At 50.2% G+C, this 11,192-nt stretch overlaps 1 protein-coding gene across 1 annotated transcript in view; it reads left to right on the forward strand.

Moving 5' to 3' along the window:
* Positions 1-10,120, forward strand: part of Syk (spleen associated tyrosine kinase) — a 70,252-nt gene extending 60,132 nt beyond the window's left edge. The window contains exons 11-14 of the mRNA XM_032884891.1: positions 2,037-2,226; positions 3,253-3,393; positions 4,697-4,809; positions 9,128-10,120. Coding sequence (XP_032740782.1) covers positions 2,037-2,226; positions 3,253-3,393; positions 4,697-4,809; positions 9,128-9,200 — 517 coding nt within the window. The 3' untranslated portion in view covers positions 9,201-10,120. The remainder of the gene's footprint in view (positions 1-2,036; positions 2,227-3,252; positions 3,394-4,696; positions 4,810-9,127) is intronic.
* Positions 10,121-11,192: the final 1,072 nt, after the last annotated feature.

Raw genomic sequence — 11,192 nt, forward strand, 5'->3', positions numbered from 1 at the left:
GCTCCCTCCCACCCCACCTTTAGACTGTGCTGGGGCCTGATTTCTAGGGGAAGCGCACGCACCCACGCTCGCTCGCTCTCGCTCTCTCTCTCTCTCTTTCTCTCTCTCTCTCTCTCTCTCCCCCCACACCTCTCTCTCTCTCTCTCTCTCTCTCTCTCTCTCTCTCTCTCTCTCTCTCTCTCTCTCTGGTGCACCTGTGTAGAGGTCAGAGGTCAGTATTGGAGATCACACCTCTATCTTCTGTCGATCTCCGTCTTAATGTTTTTTTATTTACAGGTATGTTGGTGTGAGTATGTGCTACACGAGTGCAGGACTCCTGAGGCTAGAAGAGCCTGCCAGATCCCTAGGAGCTGGAGTAACAGCTCTCGTGAGCCTCCCCACATAGGCGCTAGGAACCAAACTCAGGTCCCCTGCAAGAACAGTACCTGGTTCTTAACCACTGAACTCTCTCGTTAGTTCTCCATGTTATTTCGTGAGACAAGCTCTCTCCCTAAGACTGGAGCTCACCAATTCAGCCAAACTGGCCAGCCACAGAGCCCCAGGAATTACAGGTCCTCACTGGCATTACCTGGCTCTTACATGAGCTCTGTGGATCCTGACTCAGGTCTTCATCCTTGTACATCAAACATTTTACCAACTAAGAACAACTCTGCCAGTGATAAAATCCTCAATGTGTGTGGACAGGGCGTTGCCTACCAACAGGCAGAACATTCTTCTGTGGTCAACACCTTGAGCCAACATTTTCCTGGGACACCAGGAAAATTGTCTTGTCTGGCTGACCTCTTGAGTGCCTGCATCTGAAGGGGCAGCGGCAGTTCATTGGTTCTGGTTAGCAGCGGTCCAGGCACAGCCGCCCTAAGGCCGCTTGCCGGCATAGAGCAACAACCTGGTTCCTCATTTTGTACAGCTTCCCTTTCTCATTTTTAGAGTGCATGCGTGAGGGTGAGCCTGGGCACAGGTGCAGCAAGTGCAGGCCAAAGGTCAAGCTAAAGCAACGCCCATCCCTGGAATACCATCTGCTTCCTTTGAGACAGGGATCCTGAGCTCATCAATTTAGCTAGACTGCTTGGGCAGGGAACAGAAAGAACCCACCCACTTCACTTCCCCAGCCTTGGGATTACAAGCACGGGTCACCACGCCTGGCTTTGATTGCGCATGGGTGCTGGGCATCAAACTCAGGTCCTCCTGCTTGCAGGATGAGCACATTCCTAAAAGCTTTCTCTGTAGCTCCATGATTTTATTTTATTTTATTTTATATTTTATTGTCCATCTCAAAGCATGCGTGGGAATGAAACACACAGAGCCCAGGAGAATGGTGTTCGGTCTGGAACAGCCGTGTGTCGGCAAGATTACCTGACCCGCTCATGCCTCCGGTTGTTTTTTGCGTGTCTCTGTGTGTAGTATACATATGCGTATGCACATGTGCATGGGTATGCATGCCCATGCATACGTGCAGAGGCCAGGAGAGGACACCGTGTGTCCTTCTCCATCACCTTCTGCTTTAGTCCCTTGAAACCTGCCAGGTGCGGCAGCACTGCCTTTAATCCCAACGCCAAAGAGCCTGGGGTTGGTGGATCTCTGTGAGTTTGAGGCCAGTCTGACCTACACAGTGCGTTCCAGGTTAGTTAGGGCTACATAGTGAGACCCTGTCAAAAAACGGAAAAAAAAAAAAAAAAAGGCTCTCCCACTAAACAGGACGTCCTGCTATTGTGGTTTGGTTTGGTGGTTGGTTTGGTGCTGTTTTGGCGAGGCTGGTAGCCAGCAAGCCTCTAGATCTTTCTGTCTCCACCCCCTACCAGTGTTGGGATTACAGCGCATGTGACAACGCTCAATTTCTCCCCCGGTTTCTGGGGCTCAAAGCTTAGGTCCTCAGGTTGTGCATAAAGCAAATGTTCTCACCCTGAGTCGTCTCCCCAGCCCATCCTACTGTTGAAGAAGAAGCAAGGAGTGGACCCCTCTTCTGGGTACACAGGAACACGGCTGTGCGTTTGGAATGGCCCCCGTCCACTCTTGGTAATGGCATCATGTGATTCTAGGCACATCAAGGATAAGAACATCATCGAGCTGGTTCACCAGGTTTCCATGGGAATGAAGTATTTGGAGGAGAGCAATTTTGTGCACAGAGATCTGGCCGCGAGGAACGTGCTTCTGGTCACCCAGCACTACGCCAAGATCAGTGACTTCGGTCTTTCCAAAGCCCTCCGTGCTGATGAAAACTACTACAAGGTAGGGCAGCTCAGTGCGGGAGGCCGAGGGTCAATCCATGGTCAAGGTTGCAGGTCAGAAAGACAGGGAAGGATAAATGTGCGCCCTCTGTATTTTATGACGGCACAAAGCTCACCAGTAACCTTGGGGGAAAGTGTTTTTAAGATCGATTCTGTCCATCAAGAAGCAGAATGAATAACTAATGGTAATGTTTCTCAACCGGAGTCTTGTTCAGAGTAGCATCCTATGCTGGTTTGGGGGTTTTGGGTGGGGTGGGGGTGGTAGTGGTTGGTTGTTTTTTGACATTTACTTACCTTGTCTGGTATACATAGGGATGTGTGAATAGTGTTCTAACAGAGGTCAGAAGATACCTTAGGTTGGTTCTTTCCATCTATTATGTATAGAGCACTTGAACTCCAATCTTTAGTCTTGACAGCAGACACCTTACCCATTGAACCATCTTGCTGACCCTGAGTGCTGCACCAACTTATTTTGAAAAATATAAGTTGGACAAGTTGATCTTTCTTTAAAGGGTTTCATGCAGCCCAAGTTGCTGTCTGTCTCCTGAGTGCTGGGGTTATAGGCGTACACCACCACGATTGGGTTACCCAGTGGTTCTCAGCCTTCCTAATGCTATGACCCTTTAAAGCACTTCCTCATGATGTGGTGACCCGCCCCCCAAACCCCAACCATAAAATTACTTCATTGCTACCTCATAGCTGTAATTCTGCCACTGTTTCGGATTGCAATGCAAATGTCTGATATGCAGGATGGTCTGATATGTGACCTCTAATGGGGTCACAACCCACAGACTGAGAACCACTGGGGGCTTTATGCTTGTTGAACAAAGCCACTACTAACAGCCACTTCCTCAGTCCCAGAACTAGGGGATTCTTAGGAGATTTTTCTGAGTTCCTTTCATTTGAATTGACACTGTGAATTTTGGCAGAGGCCTTTTCCTGCTCCCCTCCTTAAACCCAACTCCTTTGTGCATCGGCGTGTACACGCCGGGTTTAACGCGTCACAGAATGTCCACTCTGCCTCCAGGCCCAGACCCACGGGAAGTGGCCGGTGAAGTGGTACGCCCCCGAATGCATCAACTACTATAAGTTCTCCAGTAAGAGTGACGTCTGGAGCTTCGGAGTCCTGATGTGGGAAGCGTTCTCCTACGGGCAGAAGCCATACAGAGTGAGCCATGCTTAGCCGTGTGTTTCCTGTCTCAGCTTCTTGGACTTAGGAAACTGTCACTGAGCATAGGGTTATTGCTATAAGAACCGGAACCCAGGGGATCTGGGGACGCCCTGGGGTCTCTCATCACCTTCTAATAGTGGGTGATCAGCGCAACCTAACCTAAGCTTGTACCCACTTGGGGAAATGACATGTGATGCTAAGTGAACACGATCTCACTGTGTGCTACACACAGCCATGCACCAGACACAGCCCCATCCTTCCTGAGAGTAAAACAGGAAGGGTGATACTGACCACATCGAGAATTTCAGTTGTTGCCATGTGTGTTCTCGTGTGTGTGCACACCATGTGTGTGTGTGTATGTGTGTGCCTGTAGTGTGTATAGTGTGTGTGAGAGTGTAGTGTGTGTGTATGTGTGTAGTGTGTGTGAGTATAGTGTGTATGTTTAGTGTGTGTGTGAGTGTAGTGTGTGTGTATAGTATGTGTATATGTGTGTAGTGTGTGTGGGTGTGGTGTGTGAATGTGTAGTGTGAGTGTGTATGTGTGTGGGTGTGGGTGTGTGTGTGTGGTGTGTGTGGGTGTGTGTGTGGGGTGTGTGAGTGTGTGGTGTGTGTGTGTATGGTGTGTGTGTGAGTGTGGTGTGTGTGTATGTGTATAGTGTGTGTGTATGGTGTGGGTGGGGGAGGTGGGGAGGTGGGGTGTGTGTGTATGTTGTGGGTGTAGGGGGTGGATGTGTATGTGTGTGGGGTGGGAGTGTGTGTGTGTGTGTGTATGTGGTGTGTGTATGTGTGTGTTGTGTGTGTGGTGTGTGTGTGTGTAGTGTGTGTGAGTGTGTGGTGTGTGTGTGTGAGAGTGTGTGTGGGTGTGTGTGTATGTGGGTGTGTTTGTGGTGTGTGTGTGGTGTGTGTGTGTGAATGAGTGTGTGTGTGGTGTGTGTGTGAGGTGTGTGTGTGTATAGTATGTGTGTGTGTGTGTGTGTGTGTGTGTGTGTGTGTGTGTGTGTGTGTTTACTGGGTTTTGCAGACAGATCCTAGGGGTGTCACTCAATGGCTTATCACACATGAAGCTTCCCAAAAAACTAATTCCCTAAATGATGGATCAAACAGAGACTCCGAAGCCTCCCCTCCCCCCTCACACCCAGCCCAGCCCTTCTCACTGGGCAGCCAGGCTGACTCGAGGACTCCAGAGGAGGGGCCCCTAGTCTTGTCTTGTGACTAATGTCACTTGAAGTCTCCTGTGTGTCTGCGGGTGAGGTACTCTTGTTTGTATATTTTGAAAGCTTGTGTGCATTTTCACGTCTCAGGGGATGAAAGGGAGCGAAGTGACCGCCATGCTGGAGAAAGGAGAGCGGATGGGGTGCCCTCCAGGATGCCCGAGAGAGATGTACGACTTGATGAACCTATGCTGGACTTACGAGTGAGTGCCCAACCCTTCCCGCCATTGACCTGAAGGTTCTAGAAGTAGGCACTGTGGCTGCTGTCCTAACTTCATTTCTGTCACTGTGATAAAATGCCATGACCAAAATATAACTTAGAGGGAAGGATTTATTTTAGCAAGGAACTCCAGGTTACAGTCTATGATCACAAGAAAGTTAGAGAGGTGGAAACTTTTGGTGATAGCATATCAGAACACTGAGAGAGAAGATGGGACACATGCTTCCAGTACTCAGGTCTCTTTCTCCTTTCATAGAAAGTCCAGGATTCCCTGGTCCAATGTCCTCCCATGGTGGCCTGGGTCTTCACACAAATAACACAGGACAATTTCCCCACAGGCCAACCTGTTGTAGACTTGTAGAAACTCTCTTCCCAAGGGGTTCCAGACTGTGTCGAGTTGACAATGGAAACAAACCACAGCTACTGTTACGGAGTTTGTGACCCCTGGGAAAAGACCATAGACTCCATCTGATTATATTTAAAAGATTTATTGATTAGCTGCAAGCAGGAGGAGCAATCGCTGAGCCACTGTTTGAAACTGCTGTGAAGGAGGGTCGTGAGGGTCTGTTGCTGCTGCTGCTGCTGTTGTTTTGTTTTGTTTCCTTTTGTTTTGTTTTAAGAGGAAAACCACAGGAAGACCTCCAGTATCTAAACAGGCAACCAAAAATTGGTCTGTTCTGTTCCGCCAAGTTAATCGGTTAAGGCAACTCAAAAACAGCCTTCAGGTCCCTGCATAAGCAAGTTACAGAAGCTAAAAAGGCAGTGGGTCGTGTCATACAAGTCTGGTCACATCTGTACCTTTGGGGTGGCGATCACTGAGTAGGGGTTACTGGGAATTTATCTTCCAGGGACTGGAGTCAGAGACAAAGAACTGGAGGGAACCAAGAGGGATGCTGGGTTTTAGCCGTCACACTGGGTATTAACATGAAGTGGGAGTTCTCTTGACGCATTGGGAATGTGCTGCCTTCTACATAGGTGAGGGCAGGAGGCAGGCCAGAGATTGACTATGTACATATCCAATCATGTCACTTCGTGGAAGGGATACTACTATGTACATTTTGTAACTGTGGGAGTGTCATAAAGCACACTTAGGCAAACCAGGGCCGCCGAGAAGTCACCAGCCGTTATAATTGTACGAGACTTTGTTGTGCATCAGGGGGGAAATCACAGAATCCCAGATATCCTCACAAGCATCTAGAACACTCTTGCCTTTGCCAAACTCAGACATGTCTGGGAGCATCCCTGCTTCTGAGAATCCTAACATGGAGGCTAGAAGCTCCCGCTGACCCCAGAAGCCCCCAGATAGTGATACAGGCTGGCCACATGCCACATTCATGACTGCCTAGCCTACAAGTTCAGACGCCCCATCCCTATTCTTAGGTACAGTGTGCTTTGCCTTCCCCACCAGCCCTGAGCAGGGCACCGTGCACATGGTGAAGCCATTGTGAGCCACTGGGCATGCTCAGCTGTGGCTGCGGGGAGATCCCAGCCACTGCGATAAAGCTGTCTGGTGTTAGTGAGGTTCTCGCTAGCTGACACTGAGTGTGGGCATACATTTTTTGCAACCTACTTTTAATAAGGGTTCAACCTCTCCTCTAGCCCACCACCCTGCAGAGGTAGTGGAAGAGAACAGGTATTAGGATGTGGGGGAAGTGGACCTGTTCAGCAGTAGTTCTTTGGGGGCGAGCTCGATCTTCTTGGGCAGCAGTGCATTCCCATAGCAAACATCAAATACGATTCAGCAACTGCAGACCAGTCCTGTAGGCAGGCAAACACCAGGCACAAACCGACAGCTACAATCCAGTCCCTTCAGCAAGCAGACACCAGACAGCTGTAGCTCAATCCTGAAGAAACCGCCAGGCTCATCAATGGCCTGAGGCGAGGCCGTAGAATCAGCAGGCGGCTGCAGGAACCTCAGGAGCAGTTCTTGGGAGAGTTTTCTCTCAGTGGTGTCATCATCACAGGTTGAGCTCAACAACGCTATGTAAGGCGAACCAATACCTGTGTGTCTTTAGTGAAGAATCGTGAGGTGGAGCAAACCAAACCAAAGCTCAGTGCCCGTCTCCCACTGTCTTCGGGGTCACGTGAATATTACTTCAACAAGCATCCTTTCACCCGTGTCTGCCTCAGGAAAACAGTCTTTCATGTGTTTGCTTTAGCAAGACATCCTTTCACTTGTGTGCCCCAGCAAGACATCATTTGGCATAGTTAACTTTCCAAAGAACTAGACGTTTCCACTTCAGTCAAGACCATCCACTAAGATGCTACTGGGCCCACCCACCCATGCTGCTCTCTAGAGCTCTGCTCTGTGAGAGAATGCTGGCCCTGGGGTCTATGTCTCTTCTCTCTAATCTCGGCTGAGCCCTGTGGAGCTACGGTTGTGACACGGCAGATGGCAGAGCAGGGCCAGTTTGGGTTTTAACCCCAGGTTTCCCCACCGAAAGCTCTGTCTGCTCGATCCATCACGGACCAGAATGTAGCAAAGTAAGAGAAGCAAGGTTGGCATTCCAGGGTTTTAAGGAAAGCGGTTGATTCTCAGACCCCACAGCATCTGCACCAGCAGGTTTACTGGGTTCATTTTTAATTGCATCTGGTGAGAATAAGTTTTTCCTGTCATTGTTACCCATGTCCACAGACTGACAACTGTTCTCTGGTGCCACCAGAAGCCTGAAGTCAACTTAAAACATCAGAAGTATGTGCAAAGACTGATCTGTGAGAGCAGGGAGTACATGTTTGTATGTGCAGGTGTGTGCATGCACATGCGGAGGCCGAGAGCTGACTTGGCCTGTCTTCCTCTAATACTCCTGTTTCTCTTCGTTTAGTCTCGAGTGTGTGTGTGTGTGTGTGTGTGTGTGTGTGTGTGTGTGTGTGTGTGTGTGTGTGTGCACATGTGCATGGAGAGGAAGGGGGAGCACATGTGGAGGTCAGAGAACATCATTCAGGCCTCAGTTATCCTCTTCTACCATGTGGGTGCCAAGGATCAAACACAGGTCCTCTGGTTTGGTAGCAAGTGTCTTCACCCACTGAGCCACCCCAGGAGTCTCTCTGCTTTATTATCTGAGACAGTGGTCCTTACTGAGCCCAGATCACATCAATACTGAACCCAGATCACACCAATTCTGCTGTACTTACAGGCAGCAAGCCACATGGGATTCCCCTCTGTCTGCCCCACCCCAATGCTGGGGCTACAGAAATGTACCCCCATACCAGGCTTTCATATAGCTTGTTGGTGACCCCTACTCAGTCCTCCCAGTTGGACCGAAGCACTTTTATACACTCAGCTGTCTCTCCAGTCCTTGGGCTGTTTTATAGAAGGGACCTGAACACCAGAGGATTTCGTTCTCCTGGGGGGGGGGGCTGGAACCATCCCCTTGTGAGCACAGATGGGGCTGAGCTCCCTTTGAATTGTCAGGTAAAAGTTTCACCCATCGCTTGCTCACCTCAGCATTTAAGCTGTCGATGACAGCACAGACTTGCAGGACAGAGACTTAGGATACATGGGGTTGGGTCCTGACCCAGATCACAGCCACAGAAATCTGTGAGTTCTAGCAAGAGCACAAACAAACACCCCTCTCTAAAAGTCCAGCTCAAATGCGGGCACAGTAGACTACAGCTATGTCTGTATTCTCCTCGCAAGATATTGAGCCAAGGGACTAAGGAGATGGCTCTGTGGGTGAAGTGCTTGGTGTGTAACTGTAAGGACCTGAGGTCAATCCCTAGAACCCTTATAAAACATGCCAGGCATGGCGGCAAGTGCTTGTGGTCCCAACACCACCAAGGAAGATGGAGACAGGAAAATTCCAGATGCTTCCTGGTCAGCCAGCCTCGCTTCTTGACAAGCTCCAGGCAATTGACAGACCCTGTCTCAAAAAACCAAGATAGATGATGTCTGAGGACAACACCAAGGTTGTCCTCTGGCCTCCACACGCTCTTACATCACACCTCCAAACACACGCGCGCGCACACATTTATGAAAGTTCACAGAGAGATTGAGTCAAGCATCTGTAGACGTTTGATGCATCAGCAGCACAGGGACAAATTAGGAATCTTCAGACACGGAAGAAGTTCTGTACCATAGTAGCATAGAGCAAAACTCTTCCAGACCCAAGGACATGGGTTCTCAAGACGCTATAAAATGCAGGCTTGAATTCTGTATGTAGGTTTGGAGCGAGAGAAGAGACACCGATCACGCTGGGTCTGGGTGCAGTGACCAGCCTTCACCACCAGGGGGCACGGTGACTTAACCGTGTTTCCACACGCCTACTGACAAACACTAATGCATCTATCTCTTCCTCCTTCAGTGTGGAGAACCGGCCAGGATTCGCGGCCGTGGAACTGCGGCTTCGCAATTACTACTACGACGTGGTTAACTAAGAGCTTGGGTGCCTGTCCGCGGCCACCTCAGATTCTCAAGCGATCGCAGGAAATTCATTCAGATGAACTGGCTCTCAGAGTTTCATCTCCCTCTGCCCAGAGGGAGAGCTAACCAAGCAAAGCTAGGAACTCACTCTCGCAACAGTTCTGGTCCCAAAAGACAGACAAGCAGCAAGCCCGCGGGACCTGAGGACTCGTCTGTCTGGCTTTTGTTTCCATCTGTGTGGTTTTCGTCTTGGGTCACGTTCCAGGAACCATTTCCAAATTCTCTTGATGTCATTCCGTTGCTCTGGGGCCAGGATTTCAGTGTCGCCCCCTGCAGGTCAGAAAGAGAAGTGCTTCGCCATTTCAGCAAAGGACTGAGAGAAACCTCACCAATGCCGTTGGCAAGGCGGAAGACGGTTAAGGAAAATGACAGACTCAGGCACTGCTTTTGCTCTCAGCACTGAGACTGAAACACCACGTGAATGGGATGCTGAGACATGCTGGCTTGGTTTGCACGCCCCTGGAGTCCGCCTCCTTGTAGAATGACTTGAAGTCCGCTGTTGTGTGCTTACAGGAGGAGGCGTGAATAGCATTCTGCATGAAGGCTGCCAGGCAGGGTGGGCTCCCATGATCCTCTGCGACTGAGCCGAGTGTATCAGGCATGGGTCAGACTCCCTCTGCAGAAGGAATGAATGCATCCAGGACTCCTTGTTGCGGCCACAATACCTGACCAGCAACCTCAGGGAGGAAACGCTTGTTTGGGCTCACAGGCCATCATGGTGGCAAAGACTTTACAACAGGCAGGAAAGGCTTGAGGGCATGAACAAGAAGCTGGAAGGTCACGTGGTATCCACACTGAGGAAGCGAAGAATGAACAGGAAGTAGGACCAGGCTATAAGGCCCCAAAGCCCACCCACCCCACCCTACCCCCCACCCCACCCTACCCCCCACCCCCCACCCCGTGACCCACTTCCTTCAGCAAGACCCCACTTCCCAAAGGTTCCACAGGTCTCTCAGACAGTGAATGCCAACAGCTGGGGACCAAGTGTTCAAATATACGAGCCTCTGTGGGGAGCCATTCACATTCAAACTGTAAGAGGGTCCATCCATTTTCTGATGCTATGACTGAACACCTAGATAGGGCGGTGTACAAACAGAAGCAATGTATCTCTTAGCTGTACATCCCTCTCCAAGGGTCGGAACTGCCCCCAGTGACATGCAGTGCCAGGCAGCGGCCTTCCTGAATGTCACAGGGTGATATCCCGACAGAGGGGGCGAGCCTTCTCAGGTGTGTCCTTCTCTTATGAGCCCCTGAATCCGTCCCAGAGCCTCCTCAGGACCCCACTTCTTCTTAACCATCCCCCAAGGTCCCATCTCCAAACACCATGCTGTGAACCTAGGTACTAAGTCTTCAACACATGAGCCCTGAGGGGACACATTCATACTAGAGCAGACGGCAACACAGTGACCAGGACCACCTCAGGATGAGCTCGTGGATGGAATTTTAATTCACAATAAAACCAGAGAGGTGACCTTCCCCACAAGTAAGCCTTGCTAAGTGTGACTTTGAGCTCTATCCTCCTGACTTGCATAAGGCTCGGCTAACTACCGACCACACACCAAGTGTCACCCGTCCACAGCACAGTTGCTGAGGACATAAAAGTTACAAAGGCTGCATAGCCTTCCGTCTAGGTCTAGGGGAATGTACAAAGGAAGCATCTCATCTTCACCCCTGAGACACTGTGACAAACGCAGCCAGGGACGGCACGGGAGGCCCTGCTGGCGGTGGGTTCGATGAACAGAGCCGGTGAAATGGGTACCCCTCTTTAGATCAGTAGTTCTCAACCGAGACCCTCCTACAGTTCCTAGTGCTGTGATGACCCCCAATCATGAAGTTACTTTGTGGCTACTTCATAACTGTAATTTTGCTACTGGTATGAATCCTAGTGTAAATATCTGTTGATATGCAGGATATGCAATGTGCATCCCCCAAGGAGGGCACCCCCA

The sequence above is a fragment of the Rattus rattus genome, chromosome 14 (genome assembly GCF_011064425.1).
Source record: "Rattus rattus isolate New Zealand chromosome 14, Rrattus_CSIRO_v1, whole genome shotgun sequence".
Taxonomy (NCBI): Eukaryota; Metazoa; Chordata; class Mammalia; order Rodentia; family Muridae; genus Rattus; species Rattus rattus.